We start from the raw sequence: 26,068 nt of genomic DNA, 5'->3' as shown, positions 1-26,068 counted from the left end.
AATTCAGAGGCCTCACTCCTTAAGGAGCCCACGAGCAAAACCCCTAGGAAGCTGCGGGCCAGGATTGCCGCAGGCCTGCAGAGCGGGGGAAGGGGTGAGGACACTGAGCCAAGCTGAGTGGCAGAGCAGGCAGGGGGAGGCTGCACAGAGGCTCGTCCTGTAAACGGACCTTTACTCTCTGCCCCCCGAAGTGGGCCACCTGGGTCTCGGCAATGTCTCGGGGTCGGCAGGCCGGCCAGTCCATGTGGGCAGCCTGAGCTTGGCGTCAGGAGGAGGGCACAGGGCAGCCCTGCAGCTGGCAGAGGTGGGAGTTTCCCCAACAGCCGGGGTGGGGGCCGAGAGGAGGGTCTGTTTCGCAATCTGCGTGTCTGAGGCTGCAGCTGACAGCTGCCTGTCCCCTTCGCCCACGGTAAGTGGGGGGGCTGTGTGCACCCCATGGCCTCAGTGGCTCTTCTGGCCCCTGCCCCCGGCCCTCTGGCTGTGGGGACAGGCCCTGTTGTCACAGGTGCTGTGTGTCCTTTGTTCCTCGGTATTGAGAAGGGCCAACCCAAGTCCCTCTGCCGCTTGAGTTAACCCGAGTCTGAACGGACTGCTTTCTTCTTCCGTGTGCCTCACCCTCCATGGTGACAGACCCCCACACACGGTCCGGTCCTTGAGCTGCCTGGCCCTGCGCCCTCTCTGCACACAGGCGCAGCTGCCCTCTCCGGAGCCCATGCAGGACGAGGGCCCGGGTCAGGATCTGGGCTGAGCCTTCCTGGGGCATGTCTGGGGTGACAGGTGCTAGCGACAGGGTCCCCTGTCTGGGGTGACAGGTGCTAGCGACAGGGTGCCCCCCACTCCCCTGGTTAGGACAGATGGGTGGGGACAGGCTCTCACGGGGCCGGGAAGGATGTCTGGCTTGCCGCTGAGTCGCTGGAACGGTGGAAAGGGGGTTGGGCACAGCCTTTTGGGGCCCAAGGTGACTCCTCATGCCTCTGACACATACAGGGGTGCCCTTGCACCTGGGGGCTCTGCCCTGCGTGTGGGGTGTGCTGGGGCCCTAAACGTGGGAGCACACCAGCTCCTGCAGCTCCGGCCGCCTGGCGTGCTGGGGCCTGGGCTGAGGGCACGCAGGGGTCACCTGCAGGTACTGGGGGTCACTGCTGGAGGCCCCCGACACTGAGTCAGACTCAGTGAGGGAGGGCTCAAACCCAGGCTCCAGCCTAGGCCCCCGAGGCGGCTGTGGGAGCCGCGGGTTTCGGGACCGAGGCTTTCTGGGTGTGTACCCTGGCTTGTCCAACCGGCCCCTGAAACCATCGTGCCATGACTTGGAGAGCACCCTGCCCCGGAGCCCTGGCTCTGCACCCACACAGAAGTGGGGGGTCCCGTGGAGGTCAGTCAGGGAGTGGGGGTGCAGGGACAGGACCCAGTCTCGCCTGGGGGTCCCCGCCTCCTCGTCGCTCAGCTGGGGGGAGCCCACCTGGCGGGGGGCCCGGGGAGCGGTCCACCGCACCCTGCTGGGGTACAATGCCGGCAGGTCACCCGCAGCCCCCACGCTGAGAGGAGCCCCTGGCCGCGTGGTGGGAGGGGGGCTGTGGAGACCACGCTTGAGTGTCACGTAGTACCAGGGGCCACGGGGCCGGCACTCTCGGGCCCTGGGGGCTGCCCCTCCAGCCTGCTGCATATCCTCCTGAAAAAGAGACTCTGTGGGGGTATCCTCCAGTGAGGTCCAGTCCTGGTGGAGGTCGCTGGTGCTGGAGCACAGGCCACGCGGATGCCTAGGACAGAGGCTCAGCTCAGCCCAGGGCCTCCCAGCTGGCACCATAGCACGGCCCCAGTTGGCAACCCCAGAGCCATCCTGCACCAGGGCCTGTGTCCCCCTGTCCCCCACACCCAGCCTGCACCAGAGCCTGTGTCCCCCTGTCCCCCACACCCAGCCTGCACCAGGGCCTGTGTCCCCCTGTCCCCAGACCCACCCTGCACCAGGGCCTGTGTCTCCCTGTCACCAGACCCAGCCTGCACCAGGGCCTGTGTCCCCCTGTCCCCCACACCCAGCCTGCACCAGGGCCTGTGTCCCCCTGTCCCCAGACCCAGCCTGCACCAGGGCCTGTGTCCCCCTGTCCCCCACACCCAGCCTGCACCAGGGCCTGTGTCCCCCTGTCCCCAGACCCAGCCTGCACCAGGGCCTGTGTCCCCCTGTCCCCCACACCCAGCTTGCACCAGGGCCTTGTCTCCCTGTCCCAGACCCAGCCTGCACCAGGGCCTGTGTCCTCCTGTCCCCCACACCCAGCCTGTACCAGGGCCTGTGTCCCCCTGTCCCCAGAGCCGTCCTGCACCAGGGCCTGTGTCTCCCTGTCCCAGACCCAGCCTGCACCAGGGCCTGTGTCCTCCTGTCCCCCACACCCAGCCTGCACCAGGGCCTGTGTCTCCCTGTCACCAGACCCAGCCTGCACCAGGGCCTGTGTCCCCCGTCCCAGACCCAGCCTGCACCAGGGTCTGTGTCTCCCTGTCACCAGACCCAGCCTGCACCAGGGCCTGTGTCTCCCTGTCCCAGACCCAGCCTGCACCAGGGCCTGTGTCCCCCTGTCCCAGACCCAGCCTGCACCAAGGCCTGTGTCCCCCTGTCCCCCACACCCAGTCTGCACCAGGGCCTGTGTCCCCCTGTCCCCCAGACCCAGCATGCACCAGGGCCTGTGTCTCCCTGTCCCCAGACCCAGCCTACACCAGGGCCTGTGTCCTCCTGTCCCCCACACCCAGCCTGCACCAGGGCCTGTGTCCTCCTGTCCCCCACACCCAGCCTGCACCAGGGCCTGTGTCCTCCTGTCCCCAGACCCAGCCTGCACCAGGGCCTGTGTCTCCCTGTCCCCAGACCCAGCCTGCACCAGGGCCTGTGTCCTCCTGTCCCCCACACCCAGCCTGCACCAAGGCCTGTGACCCCCTGTCCCCAGACCCAGCCTGCACCAGGGCCTGCGTCCCCCTGTCCCCACACCCAGCCTACACCAGGGCCTGTGTCCCCCTGTCCCCCACACCCAGCCTGCACCAGGGCCTGTGTCCCCCTGTCCCCAAAGCCGTCTTGCACCAGGGCCTGTGTCTCCCTGTCCCCAGACCCAGCCTGCACCAGGGCCTGTGTCTCCCTGTCCCCAGACCCAGCCTGCACCAGAGCCTGTGTCCCCCTGTCCCCCAGACCCAGCCTGCACCAGGGCCTGTGTCCCCCTGTCCCCAGAGCCGTCCTGCACCAGGGCCTGTGTCCCCCTGTCCCCCGACCCAGCCTGCACCAGTGCCTGTGTCCCCCTGTCCCCAGACCCAGCCTGCACCAGGGCCTGTGTCCCCCTATCCCCAGAGCCGTCCTGCACCAGGGCCTGTGTCTCCCTGTCCCCAGACCCAGCCTGCACCAGGGCCTGTGTCTCCCTGTCCCCAGACCCAGCCTGCACCAGAGCCTGTGTCCCCCTGTCCCCCACACCCAGCCTGCACCAGGGCCTGTGTCCCCCTGTCCCCCACACCCAGCCTGCACCAGGGCCTCTGTCTCCCTGTCCCCAGACCCAGCCTGCACCAGGGCCTGTGTCCCCCTATCCCCAGACCCAGTCTGCACCAGGGCCTGTGTCCCCCTATCCCCAGACCCAGCCTGCACCAGGGCCTGTGTCCCCCTGTCCCAGACCCAGCCTGCACCAGGGCCTGTGTCTCCCTGTCCCCCGACCCAGCCTGCACCAGGGTCTGTGTCCTCCTGTCCCCCGACCCAGCCTGCACCAGGGCCTGTGTCCCCCTGTCCCCAAAGCCGTCCTGCACCAGGGCCTGTGTCTCCCTGTCCCCAGACCCAGCCTGCACCAGGGCCTGTGTCTCCCTGTCCCCAGACCCAGCCTGCACCAGGGCCTGTGTCCCCCTGTCCCCCAGACCCAGCCTGCACCAGGGCCTGTGTCCCCCTGTCCCCAGAGCCGTCCTGCACCAGGGCCTGTGTCTCCCTGTCCCCAGACCCAGCCTGCACCAGGGCCTGTGTCTCCCTGTCCCCAGACCCAGCCTGCACCAGGGCCTGTGTCCCCCTGTCCCCCACACCCAGCCTGCACCAGGGCCTGTGTCTCCCTGTCCCCAGACCCAGCCTGCACCAGGGCCTGTGTCCCCCTATCCCCAGACCCAGCCTGCACCAGGGCCTGTGTCCCCCTATCCCCAGACCCAGCCTGCACCAGGGCCTGTGTCCCCCTGTCCCCAGACCCAGCCTGCACCAGGGCCTGTGTCCCCCTATCCCCAGACCCAGCCTGCACCAGGGCCTGCGTCTCCCTGTCCCCAGACCCAGCCTGCACCAGGGCCCATGACTCCCCCACCCACACTTTGCACTGGGGCAGGGGCTCCTGTACATGGGCCTCTGGGCTGGGGGTGTCCTCAGACCCAAGCTTTGCGTGGTAGTGGGGGCTCTGCAGATTGTAGGTGGGCTGTGGGGAGCAGATCAAAGGGCTCTTGTCCAGCTGGGGCCCAACCTGGGGGTGGGGAGGTGTGGGTGGGCACAGGTGCTGTGTGCCCTGTATAGGAGAAGCAGCAAAGGGAACCCTCCACCCTGGCCAGCTGGGACCTGAGAGGAGAGGCGTCCGCTCAGCTGTGGATGGACCCCAAGGCTGAGGAGCTCAGTAGGCCTGCTCTCTCAGCGGCAGGAGGACCTGGGAGGGGTGACGCCCGCACACGGGGCCAGGCTCCAGCAGGCAGCCCTGGACACACGTTGGATGGCACTGGGAGCTCCAGAGGGCAAGTGGAGCTGGGGCTGCCCCATCCTCAGAAGGTGGGAAAGTTGAGGTGCAGGGAGTGTGTCTGCCCGGCCTGGCCCCTTGGGGTTCTGCAGGCTCTCGGGGTACAGGACTTGGGGGACAGTCTGCCCCTCATTTCTTGTCAGCTGCCCCACTCTCTGGATCCCATGGTCCTGAAGGCTTGACCTCTGATCTGAGGTTTCCAGGGAGCTAGCTTCTTACACACCAGACTTGAGTCCCTCTCCCCAGGCTCTGACCCACTGTTCCTGGGGGCTTCCCCTGGGGTCCCACTGGGGCTGTCCCTGGGGCCATGGCCTCCTGTTTTCTGGCTTACCTGCTGGTGCCATGCTCTGTTCTGAGCCCAGACGTGCCAGGCAGTGGGGAGTTGGACCCGCAGGGGCCCCACCAGGCACTCCGGGGCATGGGCTGGGCGACAGTCTCCACAAGTCCACTTCTGCCGCCGGCTTCACCCAGGCTGACCACATGGCCATTGTCCTGGGCCATCCTGGTGGGGCCTGTGGCTCGTGGGCTGGCCGGGTCACTGTCCCTGCGAGCCTGTTTGGAGTTCTCCTGGATCTGGATCCGGGCTGCAGGGCAGGGACGGGTCACACCACAGGGTCAGCCCCCATGGCCACCTAATGGCCACCCATGTCCCCCTTCCAGGTCCCCCCCAAGCAGGAAGGGGCCGATGGAGGACTGGGGTCATGGCAGAAACCCACAGCTCACAGGTCAGCCTGCCAGGAGGTCTGGAAACATTCAGAGCTCTTTGGGAGCAGGTGAGCAGGCCTGGTCAGTCCTCACAGCTTTGGGGGCTGCTGTCTCTCACACAACGGACACCGTTAGGGACTCCCTGAGAATCCTGGACCACAGTGGGCAACTCTGGGGACGCAGAGCCCACAGCCCGCTCTGGGACCCGAGGCTTGGAGCTCTAGCCCCTCCATGCAGGTCGGGGAGGTCCCGGGGCTACGTATGACGCAGACAACACACTCCAGCCCCGTGGGAGCCCCTCTACCCAGCCTGCCGCCCTCTCTGAGGCGTCCGGTCTTCACGCACCTTCTACCATCTGGGCAAGCTTCTTCTTCTCTTCAGACCTGGCCTGAAACAGAAATGGGGCTCGGGTCAGCTCTGGCTTGGGCAGGAAGCCACAGAGACCCTGTGCTGGGGGATGGACACACTTTATCTGTCCTTCCTCGGGCGGCCTGCTTTCCCAGGTGTCCCAGGGGCAGCGACCTGCTCAAGGGGTCTAGGTTCTGCCTGACTTGTGTCCAGTGCGCCCTCTGGCTCTCAGGTGCTGGTGGTGCCTGGCTGGTGTTTGCCGAGCTGAACTTCTACTTGAGAGGCTGTTGCCTCAGAAGCAGGAGCAGGTGCACGGTCTGTGAGTGGGGTTCTGGTACCGAACGAAGCGTGGAGTGCTGTGGGTGCAGGGACATGCCCCGGAGCCCGTGCCTCCTTCTCTAGACCAGCCCCTGCAGAGCCTGGGGTGGGAGGGGAGACCGTGGCGGGCCTGAAGCCTGGGGCTCCTGGGATCAGGGGCCTGAGGTTCCCCGGATGGCAGAGGAGAGGCCGCATGAGGGCTCGGGAGAGGTGGGCCCTTGGGGACAGTGTCGGAAGATCAGCTATCCCGGCTGCCTCAGGATGCGACTTCTCCTCCCTGTCCAACTGTGGTTCGGGGGGGCCTTGCGTGACCGCCGGGTGTGACCTGTGCTGGCCTCTGGAGCAGGCTTTCTTGGGGCTGGGAAGGACTCGGAGCCGTGTGTGTGTGTGCGCGCGCGCACGTGTGTGTGTGTGTGTGTGTGTGTGTGTGTGTGTGTGCTCCAGGTCTGCCCCTCCCTCCCTGCTCCAGCCCCCCGCCCCCAGTGTGGTGACACCTGCCTTTTGGATCTGCAGGCGGAGCTGGAGGTTGCTGAGCCTCAGGGAGCGGGCAATGCTTTGCAGGTAGTAGATGAGCATGCTGGGACGGGGCGTCACAAAGACAGCGTCACTGCTGCTCTGCTCATGGCCCCACCCAGTGCTGCCTCCCCTCACCAGTTCCTGTGGGTGTGGGGGCCGCTCTCAGCCCACCCTCTCTGCCTCCCCGCTGAAGGGGTCCTGGGACCGCAGCCTGGACGGCCCCACCTCCCCGAGCCTCTCAGTGAAGGCGGGCTGCTCCAGCCTGGCTCCCACAAGGGTGGGGTGGGGGGGGGTCCTGCCCGTGTCAGAGCCCTGGGGCCGGGGTCAGGCGTCCACACTCACAAGAGCAGCAGCAGGGCCGGCACGACCACCACGGGGCTGCTCAGGTAGCCCAGCGCCGCGCCCGCCCAGCCCGGGAGGTCGGCCACTGTCTCCCACACGATATCATAGATCCTCTCCTGGCCGCTGGTGGGGGGGGGACAGCTGAGGAGGGGGCCACAGGCCAGGGACAGGCTGCAGAGAGGAGAGCCTGGGGGGGGGACATCTGGGGAGGAGGCCACAGGCCAGGGACAGGCTGCAGAGAGGAGAGCCTGGGGGGGACATCTGGGGAGGGGCCACAGGCTGGGGATGCCCTAGGGGCCAGGCTGCAGAGAGGGGAGTCTGGGGGAGCTGGAGGACCCTGGGACTTGGCTCCCCACTCTGAAGCAGTCCCACACTGAGCCCATCTCCTGACCCGGCAGGGGACCAGCTGGACTCTGAGGAGGTGGCATCACTGTTGTGTGTGTGTGTGGGGACAGCAGGGCCCTGCCATCACCCCCGCCCCCATTCACAGAGCTTTGCAGCACAGGAGACTACTCGAGCCCCAGTACCACATGGGAGGACCCCGAAAGACACTGGGCAGCTCCATGGCCGGTGGAGTGGTGCTGTGGCATCTCTCTGTGTCTCCACTGCCTCAGATACACTGTCTGAACACCGGGCCAGGGAGCCGGCGTCCCCAGCATCTGGAGCCGGCCGCATGTCCCCACGCGTGGAAGACAGGCGCTCCCCTGGCCGGACCGCCCTGGGCCTGGCGGTGTCTGAAAGGAGGCTGCACTGGGAGGAGTGCAGGGCTTGCAGGCGCGAGAGGCAGTGCTCAGTCCCCGCCCGCCCACAATCTGGCCCCTCACTCGGATGCGAGCGAGCCGGCCGTGAGATGAGCAGGGGTCCTGGGGAGCCCCACGCCGGTGGCCCCCCAGCCCCGGCCTGCTCACCTGAAGGGGCCACAGTGCAGCGACGGCCTGTAGCGGCCGATGGCGAAGGCGGTAGGCAGTGTGCACAGGAACAGCATGAAGAGCAATGTGGCCAGGTAGAAGTTGTTGGACCTGGACAGGGCAGCCATGAGCCAACGCAGCAGAGCCCCCAGTGGGTCAGGTCACCCAGCACAGGACAGCTGCCTCCACGGGGGGGGGGGGGAGGGGGCTGTGCTGTCAGAGGGAGGCTGCCACGCGGACTCACATGTGCTTGTCTGTCTGTCTATCTGTCTGTCTGTGGGCAGAGGGCACCAGACAGAATGGGGACGGCAGTGCCAATTCATGCAGAACCAGGCACAGGAGATGGCTTTGCAGGGACAGTGCAGGCCTTGCCATGCACGAGGCCCTGGGTTCGACCGTGGCCCCACGCATTGTAAAGCGCTGTGGAGCTGCAGGGTGGTGGAGCACTGCTCCTCTCTAAGGCCCACAGGCGGGAACTGGGCCAGGGAGGCTGCTCAGCGCCACGCCAAGCAAGTCCACAACTAACGCGAAAGGGGGGGGTCACAGAACGGTGTGTCTGTGTGTGTGTCTGAGTGTGGGTCTGTGTGTCTTTGTCTGTGTGTCTGAGTGTGGGTCTGTGTGTCTGAGTGTGGGTCTGAGTGTCTGAGTGTGGGTCTGTGGGTCTGTGTGAGTGTGTGTCTGTGTGTCTGAGTGTGTGTCTGTGTGTCTGAGTGTGGGTCTGTGTGTCTTGAGTGTGGTTCTGTGTGTCTGAGTGTGGGTCTGTGTGTCTGAGTGTGGGTCTGTGGGTCTGTGTCTGAGTGTGGGTCTATGGGTCTGAATGTGGGTCTGTGTGTCTGAGTGTGGGTCTGTGTGTCTGTGTGTCTGAGTGTGGGTCTGTGTGTCTGTATGACTGAGTGTGGGTCTGTGTCTATGTGTGGGTCTGTGTCTGTGTGTGGGTCTGTGTGTCTGAGTGTGGGTCTGTGTCTGAGTGTGGGTCTGTGTGTCTGAGTGTGGGTCTGTGTGTCTGAGTGTGGGTCTGTGTGTCTGTGTGTGGGTCTGTGTGTCTGAGTGTGGGTCTGTGGGTCTGTGTGTCTGAGTGTGGATCTGTGTGTCTGAGTGTGGGTCTATGGGTCTGCGTCTGGGTCTGTGGGTCTGTGTGTCTGAGTCTGGGTCTGCGGTCTGTGCGTCTGGGGCTAGGCAGCGGGTGGAGCTCAGGGCCAGTTCTCTGTCCGATGCTCTCTCCAGCTGAGAGCTCATTGATCAGACAAGGAGGTCCTGCACCTCCCCACTTCTGGCCATGGCAGTCGGGCAGGGGCCAGGGAGGGATGCGGGTGGTGGGGAGGGTCGTGGGTGTTGACAGAAGGCCTGCCCACCTGGAGGCCTGGAACACCTGCTGGTGGGGCGCGTTGCAGGTGAGCACGGCCCAGCTGCGCAGGTACATGAGGCCGACTAGCTTGAGCACGTTGATGGCCGGGAGGCATGGGGAGAAGAAGGCCCCCATCCTGGAGACCGGGGCGTCAGTAAGAGCATAGGCGCTTCAGGGCCTGAAGACCCGCCTGCCCCCATCCCCAGGGCCCAGGAGGAATCTGGGGGCAGTGTGGGAGCTGGGGAGGGCAGTCGAGTGCCCAGCTGGATGCTGGCCCTCTCAGAAAGTCCCACTTCCAACCCTGCCTGCTGGGCCTCAGGGACCCTGTAGGCGTGGCCGCCCCACCCCTCCTCAGCCCTCCAGCAATGTTGAGCACCCATGGGAGCACCGTGCACAGCACATGCTGGGGCCTCTCTCTCTTCCCCGCTATCTGGAAGTCCCAGTCTGCTGGGAGTGGTGGAGTCATGCAGACTAGAGCCCAGCAGAAACCCAGGCGGCAGAACAAGACAATAAAACCGACCAAAGGCCGGCATGTGAGAACGTTGGAAGCCAGCGGCGCCAGGGAGGCAGTATCAAGTGTGGCCCAGTGAGCCTGCCTGAGGCCCCTGGCTGCCCATGCCGAGCTCGCGGCTCCTGCCCTCTCATCCTCCCCGGGCAGAGCTCTGGGCACCGCCCGCCACACCCACCAGATCATGCCCTGGTTGTAGACCAAGTGCAGCACGTTCTCCGCGATCTTGAACTCCCCGTACTCGGGCTGCCAGGAGCAGGAGGCTTCTGCGTGACAGGGCCCGGGGCAGAGTGGCCAGAGCCCGGGGAACAGGGTGCAGGGGCAGTGGGGCTGGGGCTCAGGGGGACCCAGCCTGGGACCCTTCCCCTCTCCCACAGGGCTGCTCAGTGCAGACCTGCAGCCTGGAACAGGAAGGGGTTCCCTGGGCCCCTAGCTCAGGCAGGGCCAGCTGTTCCGGCCTAGATGAGAAGGGTTCCCCCAGCCCCCTGTCCAGGGCCAGCTGCTCCGGCCTGGACAGGAAGGGGGTACAGGCCCCCTACCCCCACCCCCCATCCCAGGGCCAGGTGCTCCAGCCTGGACAGCAAGGGGGTACAGGCCCCCCACTCCCACCCCCCACCCCCCAGCCCAGGGCCAGCTGCTCCGGCCTGGACAGCAAGGGGCACCCCTAGCCCCGAGGCCCCGGCTGCTCAGACTGTGCCTTACAAACTGGCTCTCCAGGTCCCAGCACCAGCAGTCACTGAGGTAGCGCACGCACAGCCCCCGCAGGCAGTCAAGCAGCAGCACACTGGCCGCCGTGAAGAGCATGTCGATGACGGAGAGCTTCAGCATCTCCTGCAGCACAGGCCCTGTCACGGCGGCCCGTCTGGCCCACTCCCCCCGCCCCCTGGGTCAGGATGGGGCGTCCTGTATGGCCGGAGGGGGAGCTGGTATGGGGCTCCTGGCCCAGCAATTACAGGAGCTCCATGCCTGTTTCCCCCGTGCTGGGCGGTGGTACACTGGGTAGAGAGCACACGTGTAAGCTCCCAGCCCCTGCCTGTGGGGGAAGCTTCATGAGTGGAAGCAGGGCTGCAGGTGTCTGTCTGTCTCTCCCTGCCCCCCCACCCCCCGCCCAGTTTCTGTCCTTTCCTTTTGGAAGCTCCGAGCAGCCAGCCCTGGCCACTGCCTCTGCGGCCAGCGTTGTCTCAGGTGTGAGGCCTGAAGCAGGTGCCTGTCAGTCCCTGTGCCTTCTGTCCGAGGAGACAGGGCCCTGGGCTGAGTGGGAGGGGAGGGGGTGGCCGCGCACCTGCCCCACGTAGGTCTCCCAGCATGGGCCTGGTGGGCTCGGGGCAGGTGTGGCTGTGCCGTTGGCGGCAGGCAGGGGGTGGGTGGGTGGGCCTACTGCTCCAGGGACCGCGGAGCCATTTCTCCAGGATGGGGCCCAGGGTTCCTCCATGGGGACTGGCCTGGGGCCAGAGGCCGGAGGACCTACCCAGAGGCCTGTGCCGTTTCTGGGGGCTGCTTCCTGCAGAGAGAGGAGGAAGGAGGGGGAGTGGGAGGAGGGAAGAGGCAGAAGAGCGAGGAAGAGGGAGGAGGGGACAGACTGCCATGCTTGTGATGAGAACCCACGGGGAGCCCCGGAGGAGGGGACAGACTGCCATGCTTGTGATGAGAACCCACGGGGAGCCCCTCACGGGCTGAGGTCAGCGGACTGCCCAGCAGCTGCCCTGGTCTGGGGTCTTGCTGGCGAGGACACTGCCCCTGAACTCCCCCCAGAGAAGCCAACGTCCACTGACCTGCTGATGCCACACTGCTTCCGCAGACATCCGAGCCTGTGCGTGTGGGTGCATGTGGGTGCGTGTGTGTGTGTGAGGGGGTGAGGGGAGGTGGAGCAGACAGAGTTGGAGACCTGATCCCCAGCAACCTCTCCCTGGGAACCCCAGCTTCAGGCTCCCCATAAAATACGATCGCCACAACACAGAACCTGGTCTCAGGCTCCCTGCACCGCTAGGGCCCTGGCCTGGGGGTCCCGGCCCGAGAACGAGCTGGATGTGCGGTGACCCCTGCTGCGTGTCCGTGTGAACGGGCCTCCGTGGGCTGCGCCAGGACTCACGCCTGTGCACGCGAGCCGGCCAGTCTCTGCAGGTGTGCGCGTCCACGTGTGTGTGTGTGCAAGTTGCGTGAGCGTGCCCGTGCCTGCTGTGCGTGTGCTGCCGCAGCTCACCTGCGTGCTCATGCTGTTCACCTTGTCCAGCAGCGCGATGATGAGGCTGTAGAGGTTGCCCAGGTACAGCACCAGCACCCTGCATGGGCACCGCCGCCGTGACACTCTGGCCCCCGCGGGCTGGGGGGACCGATGGGCAGGTGCAGAGGCCCCGGGCGTGGCCGCGGACACAGAAGCCACCGGCCACCCAGACCCCACAGGGCGTGGGGTCCACATCCTCACCCCCCTGGCCCGTGGGACTGCGGGACGCGGGTGCAAAGGCGACCTGACCCCGGCCGGCCTGCTGGGTCGCGGGGTGGGACGGGGGCACAGATGGGTGGAGAGAGGGAGGAGTGCACCCCGGCAGAGGAGAGCTGAGGGCACAGGGTTCTCAGCAGGGCACAGGCACAGGACGACCCGGCTCCTGTGGCGGCGGGGGGGGGGGGGGGAGCCCAGGCCAGGGCGCGACGCCTACCGAGCCAGCTGGAAGCGCAGCGTGGTGCGGGGGTGGTACTTCTCCAGCGCCGCGATGAGGTCGAAGGCCGAGGGCGCTAGCATGGTGACCAGGGACACCACCACGCTCACCTGCAGGTGGGCGGCCCGGGCAGTCAACAGGGACCCTCCCGCCCGCCCCAGGCCCCGCCCACACCTCCAGCCCCGCCCCAGGCCCCGCTCCAGGCCCCGCCCACACACCCAGCCCCGCCCACACCTCCAGCCCCGCCCCAGGCCCCGCCCACACCTCCAGCCCCGCCCACCCGGCCTGGGGCACCTCATTCTTCTCCCAGAGCGACAGCTCAGCCTTGCTCTGCTCCAGCCGCTGAGAGCGCTCCACCACGAAGTAGATGAGGTAGATGCTCCCGGCCAGGGACAGCAGCACCAGCACGCTGGCCACCAGCCGCAGGCACACGGTCACCACCCTGGGGACGCCGCGTCAGGCTGCTGGGCTGACACCCGCAGGGATGGGGGCCTGGGTCGGGTCCCGGACTCCCAGGGAGTACACAGGCAGCGCTGTTGCAGTGCCCTCCAGCACACCAGGGCCACTCTGCCCCTCACGGTAAGGGTGCCACCCACAGGGGCTCAGACGGACAGCCGGAGTGGGGCGCAAGTGTGGGGGTCTCAGGTATGGGGAGGCTCGGGTGCAGGGGACACATGTGCGGACTCAGGTGAGAGGGTGCAGGTGCAGGGCTCAGTGTGGGCGCAGGTGCAGGGGTCAGGTGTGGGTGCAGGTGCAGGGGCTCAGGTGTGGGCACAGGTGCAGGGGTCAGGTGTGGGTGCAGGTGCAGGGGCTCAGGTATGGGCGCAGGTGCAGGGGTCAGGTGTGGGTGCAGGTGCAGGGGCTCAGTATGGGTGCAGGTGAAGGGGTCAGGTGTGGGTGCAGGTGCAGGGGCTCAGTGTGGGTGCAGGTGCAGGGGTCAGATGTGGGCGCAGGTGCAGGGGCTCAGGTGTGGGCGCAGGTGCAGGGGTCAGGTGTGGGCGCAGGTGCAGGGGCTCAGTGTGGGCGCAGGTGCAGGGGTCAGGTGTGGGCACAGGTGCTGGGGTCAGGTGTGGGCACAGGTGCAGGGGTCAGGTGTGGGCGCAGGTGCAGGGGCTCAGTGTGGGTGCAGGTGCAGGGGTCAGGTGTGGGCGCAGGTGCAGGGGTCAGGTGTGGGCGCAGGTGCAGGGGCTCAGTGTGGGTGCAGGTGCAGGGGCTCAGTGTGGGCACAGGTGCAGGGCTCAATGTGGGTGCAGGTGCAGGGGTCAGGTGTGGGCGCAGGTGCAGGGGTCAGGTGTGGGCGCAGGTGCAGGGGCTCAGTGTGGGCGCAGGTGCAGGGGTCAGGTGTGGGTGCAGGTGCAGGGGTCAGGTGTGGGCATAGGTGCTGGGGTCAGGTGTGGGCGCAGGTGCAGGGGTCAGGTGTGGGCACAGGTGCAGGGGTCAGGTGTGGGCGCAGGTGCAGGGGTCAGGTGTGGGCACAGGTGCAGGGGTCAGGTGTGGGCACAGGTGCAGGGCTCAGTGTGGGCGCAGGTACAGGCTCCAGCCTGCCAGCCTGGCACTCACAGGTTCTTGCTCCTCTTCTTCTCCTGCTCTTCCAGGATGGCCTCCTGCAGGGACAGCCACCTTGTCACACGCCATCCTGAGAACGGCTGGTGCTGGGGTGAGGATGCCAGGGTGTCCCACCCAGGGAGGGCAGCAGGACAGGCCGGGGAGCCCGAGAGGCCCTTCCACTCTGGCCACAACTGCAGGGAGGCGGGCGTCCTCTGGGGTGACGGGAGGACACACTGCCGCCCGGCCTGGCTCAGGCGCCCGGGTGCTAGGCAGGACAGGTGTCAGGACAGGTGGGCCGAGGTGGGGCCTCAAGGCCGGCCCTCAGGGAGGCAGAGAGAGCCGCCACCTCTGTGGCAGGTGTGGCTGGTGGGCCGCAAGGCGCCAGAGAGGGATCTGGGTAGCCCGTGCTGGGAGAACGCTGAATGAGTGAGAGACGCTGCCGGGGAGACGGCTCAGTGGGCAGAGCCAGGCCCCCGGAGCTGCAGGTGCCTCACGGTGCTCTGGCTGCCCTCCCGAGGATGGGGGTGAGGGGAGCACCTCGGCCAAATGGCCAGACCTGGGGCAGAGCTGTGGGAGCACACCCAGGTCATGGGGGGTGGCGGGCGCCAAGGGGGGCAGACAGGTCACACACAGCCCTATACATGCACGGCGTGGCCACAGCAAACACACGTGCACAGCCTGTGGCCACACGCACACGCGCGCACACACACACGCACGCGGATGCTGTTGACCACGGCTGCGGTCTTGCTCTCGGCGGCCTCGGGGTCCCCGATGAGGTAGTCCCAGGCACAGAACAAGCGCCAGCAGAAGGGGTAGTTCTCGCGGGAAGCTCTGGCCAGGCTGGTGCGAGAGTTCTTGGCCATCCTGTAGGGAAGAGGGGAGTCGGGGAGGACAGCTGGAGGTCCAGCTGGCTGGGGGAGTAGGAGGCCGTGCTTCCCACACACAGGCTGAGGTGATGGCAGCCCCACCCCAGCCCGGGGGTCCCCCAGAGAGTGGGGTTCCTGTCTCGAGGCAGTCCTTGGCGACACGAGCCGGCAGGGTGGCAGTGCCCGTGCTCCGGCCGGTCTCCTGCTCAGAACTCAGTGCTCCTCCCTCTGGGGTGACAGCCATCCCACAGGGACAAGCCCCGCGGCCACGCTGGGGACTGAACTGTTGGCAGGAGAGCCAGTCACTGTGGCCCATCATGAAGATGGCGAAGAAGGGGCTGGTGACCACAGCGATGACCACAGCGCCACAAGCATCACCACTGCCGCCACCACCACCACCATTTCCAGGGTTACACTGGACTGGGTGCCTGCACTAGGAATCCACTGCTCCTAGAGGCCATTTTCCCCTTTTGCTGCCCTTGTTGTTTATCGTTATTGTTATTATTATTGTTGTTATTGCCGTCCACCACAACCATCACCGTCAGTCACCCCCATGCCCATCATTACACCTCGCTCCCATCCGCAGAGAGGCTGCGTGAGGCCAGAGCCGGGCAGCCTACTTTCTCAGGAGGGTGATGAAGCTGTAGGCAAACACCGCCATGCCCACGAGGAAGTAGGCCAGGGGCAGCCGGTAGCCGGCTCTGCCGATGCGCCGCTCCCTGCTGTAGTAGCCATAGAAGAGCACCGAGTACTGCAGGTAGCCCTGCGGGGAGAGCTGGGTCACTGCAGCCCAGGGACTCCCTGCCCCAGGCTCCGGGCCGGCAGCGCCTCACCCCCAGCGACCACACGGTGTCCAGGTCCTGGGCCGACGCCAGCTGCTCCTTGGGGATGGACTTGCGGGCCGTGCTGCCGAACGGCTGGCCGGCGACAAGCTGGGGAGAGCACAGGGCCCGGTCGGGGGGTGCCCACTCCAGGGGACCCTGCCGAGAGTATGTGGGGCAGGCGGCTCCATTCCTGGGCAGGCCAGGCCTGACAACGCACCGGTGCAGGCACTGGAGCTTTGCAGGATTGTGTTTTGACTTTCAAGCTCCATCTCTACTCCTCATGAACACAGACGTTAGGAAGTGAAGTTGGACCGGCACAAGGATGCGGGTTAGAGCTCCTGGCTCCCCACCTGCAGGGGAGTCGCTTCACAGGCAGTGAAGCAGGTCTGCAGGTGTCTGTCTTTCTCTCCCCCTCTCTGTCTTCCCCTCCTCTCTCCATTTCTCTCTGTCCTATCCGACAATAATGACAGCAATAACAACAATAATAACTACAACAATGATAAAACAACCAGGGCAACAAAAGGGGGGAAAATGGCCTTCAGGAGCAGTGGATTCATGGTGCAGGCACCGAGCCCCAGCAATAACCCTGGAGGCAAAAAAAAGAAAGCAAGTGAAGTTGGGGCTGAGGAGGAAGCACGTGCTAGGGTGCCAGACCGTCATGCTGATGCCTGCGGGTCTTGGCTTCAGTGCCGGGAACCAGCAGGCCAGAGCTGAACAGTGCTCCGTGCTCTTAGTCTTTAACAAGCAAAAGGAAAACACATTTTCCAATACAACCCCTAAAGAGGGTTGTATTGGAACCCAGATGGGGAGAGGAAGCGAGAGCTCGCTCACTGGGCAGCCCCTGCGCCACCATCTACCCAGGAAGTAGCCTGCTCACTGCCTGGGAGGGGCTGTGGCCATGGGAGGAGAGGAGATGCCTTGGTGTCTCTCGCTCTCTCCCTTCTCCTTCCCTCACCCTGGTGTCTCATTTATGTTTCCCTGTCTCACTGCCTCCCACTGGAGTCCCCGCGTTTGAGGCTGGTGCTCTCACAGCAGGTGAGGAGTTGACGGTGATGCTGGGGGTGGGGGCATCTGCTGGGGGACAGCCCTGCTGTGGGCAGGGGACACAGGTCTTGGCCATGACTCCTGTCACCTGACTCCTAGGCCCTATATAGCAATGCCTGTGCTGTGGTGCCCTGCACAGGACCCCAGGGGACAGGCATCCTAGCATGGTCACTCCGCTCCAGCCCTCTGGCTTCCTGCCCAAGGCATCCTCACCTCTGGGACCACCACAAATGCCCCTGTCATCAGTGCTAGCACCACGTTGATGCCACACAGCCAGCGCAGGAAGATGAAGTAGGAGGCCACGCCAGAGCCAAAGTGACCTGCAGAGGGGACACCAGCTGCTGTGACCAGTCCATCTCAGCAAGACAGGCAGAAGGACACCACCACCCTGCCACAGCTGCCCTAATGTCACCAGGCGGTGGGCTGTGACCTTATGTGTGACCCCAGGCAGTGAGCTATGTTTCCAGGCTGTGAGCTGTGAGTCCAGGCTGTGAGCTGTGTCCCCAGGCTGTGAGCTGTGTCCCCAGGCTGTGAGCTGTGTCCCCAGGCTGTGAGCTGTGTCCCCAGGCCGTGAACTGTGTCCCGCTGTGAGTTGTGAGTCCAGGCTGTGAGCTGTGTCCCCAGGCTGTGAGCTGTGAGTCCAGGCTGTGAGCTGTGTCCCCAGGCTGTGAGCTGTGAGTCCAGGCTGTGAGCTGTGTCCCCAGGCTGTGAGCTGTGTCCCCAGGCTGTGAGCTGTGTCCCCAGGCTTTGAGCTGTGTCCCCAGGCTTTGAGCTGTGAGTCCAGGCTGTGAGCTGTGTTCCCAGGCTGTGAGCTGTGAGTCCAGGCTGTGAGCTGTGTCCCCAGACTGTGAGCTGTGTCCCCAGGCTGTGAGCTGTGTCCCCAGGCTGTGAGCTGTGAGCCCAGGCTGTGAGCTGTGTCCCCAGGCTGTGAGCTGTGTCCCCAGGCCGTGAACTGTGTCCCGCTGTGAGCTGTGAGTCCAGGCTGTGAGCTGTGTCCCCAGGCTGTGAGCTGTGAGTCCAGGCTGTGAGCTGTGTCCCCAGGCTGTGAGCTGTGAGTCCAGGCTGTGAGCTGTGTCCCCAGGCTGTGAGCTGTGTCCCCAGGCTGTGAGCTGTGTCCCCAGGCTTTGAGCTGTGTCCCCAGGCTTTGAGCTGTGAGTCCAGGCTGTGAGCTGTGTTCCCAGGCTGTGAGCTGTGAGTCCAGGCTGTGAGCTGTGTCCCCAGGCTGTGAGCTGTGTCCCCAGGCTGTGAGCTGTGAGTCCAGGCTGTGAGCTGTGTCCCCAGGCTGTGAGCTGTGAGTCCAGGCTGTGAGCTGTGTCCCCAGGCTGTGAGCTGTGAGTCCAGACTGTGAGCTGTGAGTCCATGCTGTGAGCTGTGAGTCCAGGCTGTGAGCTGTGTCCCCAGGCTGTGAGCTGTGTCCCCATGCTGTGAGCTGTGTCCCCAGGCTGTGAGCTGTGTCCCCAGGCTGTGAGCTGTGTCCCTAGGCTGTGAGCTGTGAGCCCAGGCTGTGAGCTGTGAGTCCAGGCTGTGAGCTATGTCCCCAGGCTGTGAGCTGTGTCCCCAGGCTGTGAGCTGTGTCCCCAGGCTGTGAGCTGTGAGTCCAGGCTGTGAGCTGTGTCCCCAGGCTGTGAGCTGTGTCCCTAGGCTGTGAGCTGTGAGTCCAGGCTGTGAGCTGTGTCCCCAGGCTGTGAGCTGTGTCCCCAGGCTTTGAGCTGTGAGTCCAGGCTGTGAGCTGTGAGTCCAGGCTGTGAGCTGTGAGTCCAGGCTGTGAGCTGTGAGCCCAGGCTGTGAGCTGTGAGTCCAGGCTGTGAGCTGTGTCCCCAGGCTGTGAGCTGTGTCCCCATGCTGTGAGCTGTGTCCCCAGTCTGTGAACTGTGCCCCCAGGCTATGAGCTGTGTCCCCAGGATGTGAGTTGTGAGCCCAGGCTGTGAGCTGTGTCCCCAGGCTGTGAGCTGTGAGCCCAGGCTGTGAGCTGTGTCCCCAGGCTGTGAGCTGTGAGTCCAGGCTGTGAGCTGTGAGTCCAGGCTGTGAACTGTGTCCCCAGGCTGTGAGCTGTGTCCCCAGGCTGTGAGCTGTGTCCCCAGGCTGTGAGCTGTGAGTCCAGGCTGTGAGCTGTGAGTCCAGGCTGTGAGCTGTGTCCCCAGGCTGTGAGCTGTGAGGCCAGGCTGTGAGCTGTGTCCCCAGGCTGTGAGCTGTGTCCCTAGGCTGTGAGCTGTGAGTCTAGGCTGTGAGCTGTGTCCCCAAGCTGTGAGCTGTGTCCCCAGGCTGTGAGCTGTGTCCCCAGGCTTTGAGCTGTGAGCCCAGGCTGTGAGCTGTGTCCCCAGGCTGTGAGCTGTGTCCCCAGGCTGTGAGCTGTGTCCCCAGGCTGTGAGCTGTGTTCCCAGGCTGTGAGCTGTGAGCCCAGGCTGTGAGCTGTGAGTCCAGGCTGTGAGCTGTGTCCCCAGGCTGTGAGCTGTGAGTCCAGGCTGTGAGCTGTGTCCCCAGGCTGTGAGCTGTGAGTCCAGGCTGTGAGCTGTGTCCCCAGGCTGTGAACTGTGAGTCCAGACTGTGAGCTGTGAGTCCAGGCTGTGAGCTGTGAGTCCAGGCTGTGAGCTGTGTCCCCAGGCTGTGAGCTGTGTCCCCATGCTGTGAGCTGTGTCCCCAGGCTGTGAGCTGTGTCCCCAGGCTGTGAGCTGTGTCCCCAGGCTGTGAGCTGTGAGCCCAGGCTGTGAGCTGTGAGTCCAGGCTGTGAGCTGTGTCCCCAGGCTGTGAGCTGTGTCCCCAGGCTGTGAGCTGTGTCCCCAGGCTGTGAGCTGTGAGTCCAGGCTGTGAGCTGTGTCCCCAGGCTGTGAGCTGTGAGGCCAGGCTGTGAGCTGTGAGTCCAGGCTGTGAGCTGTGTCCCCAGGCTGTGAGCTGTGAGGCCAGGCTGTGAGCTGTGTCCCCAGGCTGTGAGCTGTGAGTCCAGGCTGTGAGCTGTGAGGCCAGGCTGTGAGTGTGAGTCCAGGCTGTGAGCTGTGAGGCCAGGCTGTGAGTGTGAGTCCAGGCTGTGAGCTGTGTCCCCAGGCTGTGAGCTGTGAGTCCAGGCTGTGAGCTGTGAGGCCAGGCTGTGAGCTGTGAGTCCAGGCTGTGAGCTGTGAGTCCAGGCTGTGAGCTGTGTCCCCAGGCTGTGAGCTGTGTCCCCAGGCTGTGAGCTGTGTCCCCAGGCTGTGAGCTGTGAGTCCAGGCTGTGAGCTGTGTCCCCAGGCTGTGAGCTGTGTCCCTAGGCTGTGAGTCCAGGCTGTGAGCTGTGTCCCCAGGCTGTGAGCTGTGTCCCCAGGCTGTGAGCTGTGTCCCCAGGCTGTGAGCTGTGTCCCCAGGCTGTGAGCTGTGTCCCCAGGCTGTGAGCTGTGTCCCCAGGCTTTGAGCTGTGAGCCCAGGCTGTGAGCTGTTAGTCCAGGCTGTGAGCTGTGAGTCCAGGCTGTGAGCTGTGAGTCCAGGCTGTGAGCTGTGTCCCCAGGCTGTGAGCTGTGTCCCCAGGCTTTGAACTGTGATCCCAGGCTGTGAGCTGTGTCCCCAGGCTGTGAGCTGTGTCCCCAGGCTGTGAGCTGTGAGTCCAGGCTGTGAGCTGTGAGTCCAGGCTGTGAGCTGTGAGCCCAGGCTGTGAGCTGTGAGTCCAGGCTGTGAGCTGTGTCCCCAGGCTGTGAGCTGTGAGTCCAGGCTGTGAGCTGTTTCCCCAGGCTGTGAGCTGTGAGTCCAGGCTGTGAGCTGTGTCCTCAGGCTGTGAGCTGTGAGCTGTGTCCCCAGGCTGTGAGCTGTGAGTCCAGGCTGTGACCTGTGAGTCCAGGCTGTGAGCTGTGAGTCCAGGCTGTGAGCTGTGTCCCCAGGCTGTGAGCTGTGAGTCCAGGCTGTGAGCTGTGAGTCCAGGCTGTGAGCTGTGAGGCCAGGCTGTGAGCTGTGAGTCCAGGCTGTGAGCTGTGAGGCCAGGCTGTGAGTGTGAGTCCAGGCTGTGAGCTGTGTCCCCAGGGTGTGAGCTGTGAGTCCAGGCTGTGAGCTGTGTCCCCAGGCTGTGAGCTGTGAGTCCAGGCTGTGAGCTGTGTCCCCAGGCTGTGAGCTGTGAGTCCTGGCTGTGAGCTGTGTCCCCAGGCTGTGAGCTGTGAGTCCAGGCTGTGAGCTGTGAGTCCAGGCTGTGAGCTGTGTCCCCAGGCTGTGAGCTGTGAGTCCAGGCTGTGAGCTGTGAGTCCAGGCTGTGAGCTGTGTTCCCAGGCTGTGAGCTGTGTCCCCAGGCTGTGAGCTGTGTCCCCAGGCTGTGAGCTGTGAGCCCAGGCTGTGAACTGTGAGTCCAGGCTGTGAGCTGTGTCCCCAGGCTGTGAGCTGTGAGTCCAGGCTGTGAGCTGTTTCCCCAGGCTGTGAGCTGTGAGTCCAGGCTGTGAGCTGTGTCCTCAGGCTGTGAGCTGTGAGCTGTGTCCCCAGGCTGTGAGCTGTGAGTCCAGGCTGTGACCTGTGAGTCCAGGCTGTGAGCTGTGAGTCCAGGCTGTGAGCTGTGTCCCCAGGCTGTGAGCTGTGAGTCCAGGCTGTGAGCTGTGAGTCCAGGCTGTGAGCTGTGAGGCCAGGCTGTGAGCTGTGAGTCCAGGCTGTGAGCTGTGAGGCCAGGCTGTGAGTGTGAGTCCAGGCTGTGAGCTGTGTCCCCAGGGTGTGAGCTGTGAGTCCAGGCTGTGAGCTGTGTCCCCAGGCTGTGAGCTGTGAGTCCAGGCTGTGAGCTGTGTCCCCAGGCTGTGAGCTGTGAGTCCTGGCTGTGAGCTGTGTCCCCAGGCTGTGAGCTGTGAGTCCAGGCTGTGAGCTGTGTCCCCAGGCTGTGAGCTGTGAGTCCAGGCTGTGAGCTGTGTCCCCAGGCTGTGAGCTGTGAGTCCAGGCTGTGAGCTGTGTCCCCAGGCTGTGAGCTGTGAGGCCAGGCTGTGAGCTGTGAGTCCAGGCTGTGAGCTGTGAGTCCAGGCTGTGAGCTGTGTTCCCAGGCTGTGAGCTGTGTCCCCAGGCTGTGAGCTGTGTCCCCAGGCTGTGAGCTGTGAGCCCAGGCTGTGAACTGTGAGTCCAGGCTGTGAGCTGTGTCCCCAGGCTGTGAGCTGTGAGTCCAGGCTGTGAGCTGTGAGTCCAGGCTGTGAGCTGTGTCCCCAGGCTGTGAGCTGTGTCCCCAGGCTGTGAGCTGTGAGTCCAGGCTGTGAGCTGTGTCCCCAGGCTGTGAGCTGTGAGTCCAGGCTGTGAGCTGTGTCCCCAGGCTGTGAGCTGTGAGTCCAGGCTGTGGATGGTGACTGTGCTATGTCCCCTTGTCCCCAGCCCCACTCTCCCTGCACTCACTCTCTATCTTCTTGATCCGGGTCTCCCAGGGGATGAAGATCACTGCTATGTTGGTGGCCACACGCACCACCTTCCGCCAGAGCTGGGAGGAAGGAGGGGAAGCTGTAGGGAGCTGGGTTTTAGCCCTCCCCAGGGTGCTGGGAGAGACCTTACACCTGTGCAGGCCGCTCCCCACCCCCGCAGGCTTCTTGCTGGGCGCTGAGCTGGGCCCCAGTTTCTGGGGTGGGGGGTTGCCCCACTCCCACCTCTCTGGCATGGGGACCAGGGCCAGGAAGGAGGTGCCCAGAGTCCTCAGAGGGCTCAGAGGCTCCCAAAGGTCCCAAGGTCCCTGTCCCGACTAAGGACCAGGATGCAGGCCCCACCCATGTCTGCCCGGGCTGATGGTCTTAAGGTGCAGGCATCTGTCTGTCCCAGATGCAGTGCCGCGGATTCCTCCCTGCCCCTGAGAGAAAGCTGTGGGTGCAGCTGCCACAGTGGGTCCCCAAACATCTTTCAAGGAGCCTGTGACGCCCCGAGGCTCCAAGCCAGGGCTGAGCCCCCTCTCCCCAGGGACTGGCTCACAGGCTTCGGCTTCGGGTCTCAGCCCTCTGAGGGGCGCCCTGCCCTGCCCCCTCGCCTTCTGCTGGCCGACCTGGCGACAGCTGAGTGCCCTACCTCTGCGCCTGCCGCCTGGTAGCCCCGGGTCCGGGTCAGCCTCCCTTCAGACTGGAGCACGATCTCCTTGGCTCGCCTGAGGAGAAGACAGTATAGGTGAGCCTTGACCCCGCACCACCTGGGACTCTGGGGAGGGGTCTCTGGGGTGGGGTCTCTGGGGAGGGGGCTCTGGGTCCTCCAGCAGAGGGTGCTGGGGGGGGCTGAGTCCTTTGGTGGGATCCTGGTGGGGGAACTGAGGGCAGGAGCTGGGCCCTCTGTTGGGAGGGTGCTGGATGGGCTGAGTCCTGTGGGGGAGCCTGCTGTCACCCCACACTAAGGAGCTTGGCCCTCTTCCCAGGAGCCTCTGCTCTGGCCCTGCCTTACAAAGTCCACACTTCTGAACCCTCCCCAGAGTCGGGGGCCCACCACCCTCCTCATGGGCAGAGCTGAGCAGGGCCTGGGGCCTCCCTCTGTGGGAGCCGGCAGTGAGGGTCAAGGTGCCCCTGCCCGGGGGCTTTGGGCCCGGTTGGCAAGGCTGAGGAGGCCAGGCTGGGAGCATCCAGGACCACAGCACCGCAGGTCACTGACTGTCCTGCAGAGCTGGGCCCTGCTTCCTCTGTTCCCATGGCTCTGTCCTTGGTGGCACAGCTCAGCACGTTCCAACAGCCAGGCCTCACTCCAGTGGCCTCTTAGGGAGAGGAGAGGCCCCTGTGACACAGGTGATAATTCTGGCTGTGGCCATGAGAAAGCTGGATAGCAGAGGCACCAGGGGGCTTGGCCCCAAGGCCTGGCCATGGGGTGGGGGTGGGCACTGTGTCCCTGTCTTATGGCCTGGGTGGGGGTGGGCACTGTGTCCCTGTCTTATGGCCTGGGTGTGGGGGCACTGTGCCCCTGTCTTATGGCCTGGGTGGGGGTGGGCACTGTGTCCCTGTCTTATGGCCTGGGTGGGGGTGGGCACTGTGTCCCTGTCTTATGGCCTGGGTGGGGGTGGGCACTGTGTCCCTGTCTTATGGCCTGGGTGGGGGTGGGCACTGTGTCCCTGTCTTATGGCCTGGGTGGGGGTGGGCACTGTGTCCCTGTCTTATGGCCTGGGTGGGGGTGGGCACTGTGTCCTCATCCAGCTCCTGGGGGTCTGGAGGCTCAGCCCCTTGCTGGCAGCCAGATGTTTTCAGGCTGTGTGTAGCCCTGTCGGGGTCCCCCTCCAGAGGGCCAGATGCAGGTGGCACCCCTCAGTCCCCAGACTGTGAGGTCACAGCCCATAGGGGAGTGGTCGAGGTGTGTTGGGTCAGACACGGCTGCGGTGAGGTCCTCTGCCCTCTGTTCCGGGGCAGCTCTGGGGTGGGCTGGACAGAGGCACCTGCTGTGGGGGCCACAGGGAACGGGGCCAGGGCACCCTCCTGCCCATGCCTGGCTGCTGAGGGTGGCCCCTGCTGGGCTCCCGGCTGAGGCCATTCCACCGTAGCTGCCAGCAGTGCCCAGGACATAGAGAGCAGCAGCTGGGGGTGGGGTGGAGGCGGCCCCCTCCCCACTTACCAGTTCCCTTGATGCCGGACCCCTACCCTATGCCCCCCCACTTCAGAGGCAGGAGAAAATCAAGGGACAGCCCTCTGCCTCGCCAGGTTCAAGGCCCTGGGTTCAAGCCCCCGCTGAGCACCATGGACAGCACCAGGGAAGTTCTCGGGATGGCAGAGCAGTGCCGGCGTCTCTCCACCCCACAAAAAATCAGCTAAGAGAACCCTGGGCCCTGCAGTCCTGTCTGTGGTGCTGCACTCACAGGGCTCTGGGTCCGTCCACAGCACAACACGGAGGGAGGGAGGGAGGGAGGAGGAGGCAGACGGGGTGGGGGGGCGACAGGCTGGCAACCGCCCTCAGGGTGGGCTCCTCTCGGGACAGGGCCTTCCAGGGCTTCAGACACTGCCAGCAGTGCCCACCCACCCTCCCCACAGGGGTCAGCCACACAGGTGCAGGGTCACCCGGCCATCCTGGCTCTAGGCTGTGCACCCTCCCTGCAGGGTGGAGCTGAGTCTGTAGCCAGAAAGGGAGGAGAGAGTCTGCCCTGAACATACCACACACACACAGTAGATACACATGCACACACCGGATACACACATACCTCAGACACATACACCACACTCACACAGACACACGGACACCCAGGCAGACACTGACAGCCCCTACCCCAAGGCCTGATGGCTCAGACACACACACCACACTCACACAGACACACGGACACCCAGGCAGACACTGACAGCCCCTGCCCCGAGGCCTGACGGCTCAGACACACACACCACACTCACACAGACACACGGACACCCAGGCAGACACTCTTGACAGTCCCTGCCCCGAGGACCGACGGCTGCCCGTGCCCGTCCCCCCAGGCGTGGTGGTGCCCTGTGGTACCTGCCCAGCCACCGCTCACCTCAGTGCCCTCAGCTTCTGTTCCATGGCCCAGGGCCTGCAGCGCAGGTTGGCCATGAGGTCTTTCTGGAACTGAATGTTCTGGAAGATGTGCTCCGGGTCGCTGCTGTCCCCGGCCTCCTCCACGCCTAGGCTGCCGTCCAGGCTGCTGAGGGCGGGATGGGAGGCAGTGTGAGCACGGGGACCCACGGGTGGGGAGAGGAGAGCGGCTGGCACCCATGGGTGCTGTAGGGGCTGGGCGGCAGAGGAGCCTCTGTAAAGGAGCTTGGGCCCCCCTGGGTGGGTTGCATGGGGGTAGAGGGGGTGGGCCAGGGCCCCACTGGCCCTGCGTGTGGAAAGGTTTACTGCGGGGGCTCGGTCTGTTTTTGCAGAAGGTGAGAGCAGAGTGTGGCTGGGGTGGGGGCGGGGAGAGGGGCCAGAGACCTCACTCTGGCAAAGGTGGGGCTGGGGTTGAACCTGCGGCCTGCACACTGGTGCTCCCGCAGGCTGGGCCGTCTCCCCAACCCCAGCTACTCTGGAGACAGGACTCAGCTCTGCGGCACGGGGGTGAGTGTCGGCCGCAGAGGGAGCCTCGGGGAGTGGCATGGGGAGGGGCAGGGCAAAGATGGGGGTCCCAGTGGGGGAGCAGTCCGTGGCAGAGCGGCCCCAGGGGGCCCGGAGAGCGCTATCAGACCTCACCCTGGGGAGAGCCTGCAGGACAGCTGCTGCCTGGGAGGCAGAGAGTGGCAGGCTCACCCGAGCAGCAGGGACTCCTGGTAGAGGAGGTGGCGGCCGGCCCTGCGGCCCCTGCACCGCTGCGACCCCTTCCTGGACTGCATGGCTGGGCGGCGGGCGGCGCGAGCAGAGGCGTCTGTACCGGAGCCCAGCGGGCAGCTGGTCAGGCTTGCGTCAGGGGCCGGGGATTGGCTGGGTCCACACAACGGGGTGGGGTGGGGTGGGGTGGGGAGGGCAGGTGACCCTGCCGCCCAGTCACCTCTGTCCCCAGAGCCAGAACTCTCCAGCCATGACCGTGCCCAGAGCCGTGGATCTGAGAGGAACGGCCAGGGGCTGAGGCTGGGCTGTCCCGCCCACCCACACA

At 65.3% G+C, this 26,068-nt stretch overlaps 1 protein-coding gene across 1 annotated transcript; it reads right to left on the bottom strand.

Annotated features, from left to right (window-relative positions):
* Positions 1–999: 999 nt before the first annotated feature.
* TMC3 (transmembrane channel like 3) lies at positions 1,000–25,866 on the bottom strand. Its single transcript, XM_060179509.1, has 22 exons — positions 25,726–25,866; positions 24,992–25,138; positions 22,594–22,669; positions 21,940–22,021; positions 16,849–16,955; positions 15,601–15,699; positions 15,388–15,530; positions 14,618–14,765; positions 13,914–13,957; positions 12,648–12,795; positions 12,354–12,463; positions 11,900–11,978; positions 10,982–11,200; positions 10,402–10,530; positions 9,878–9,945; positions 9,199–9,327; positions 7,847–7,957; positions 6,939–7,061; positions 6,579–6,657; positions 5,760–5,802; positions 5,041–5,293; positions 1,000–1,757 (listed from the first exon to the last, which is right to left on the bottom strand). The coding sequence occupies exons 1-22, from the start codon at positions 25,806–25,808 to the stop codon at positions 1,040–1,042; spliced, it is 3,138 nt and encodes a 1,045-aa protein (XP_060035492.1). The 5' UTR covers positions 25,809–25,866; the 3' UTR covers positions 1,000–1,039.
* Positions 25,867–26,068: the final 202 nt, after the last annotated feature.

The sequence above is a fragment of the Erinaceus europaeus genome, chromosome 20 (assembly GCF_950295315.1).
Source record: "Erinaceus europaeus chromosome 20, mEriEur2.1, whole genome shotgun sequence".
NCBI lineage: Eukaryota > Metazoa > Chordata > Mammalia > Eulipotyphla > Erinaceidae > Erinaceus > Erinaceus europaeus.
Note: the sequence above shows the minus strand (reverse complement) of the source record. Positions and strands in the feature narration are given on the sequence as shown.

Bases quoted from the DNA above. Each gene is read 5' to 3' on its own strand.
- TMC3 (XM_060179509.1), bottom strand. From the start codon at position 25,808: ATGCAGTCCAGGAAGGGGTCGCAGCGGTGCAGGGGCCGCAGGGCCGGC. The intron at 22,670-24,991 runs GTGAGCGGTGGC...TCTTCTCCTCAG, and splicing joins CAGAAGCTGAGGGCACTGAG to GCGAGCCAAGGAGATCGTGC. The intron at 5,294-5,759 runs GTGCGTGAAGAC...CCTGCCCTGCAG, and splicing joins GCTTGCCCAGATGGTAGAAG to CCCGGATCCAGATCCAGGAG.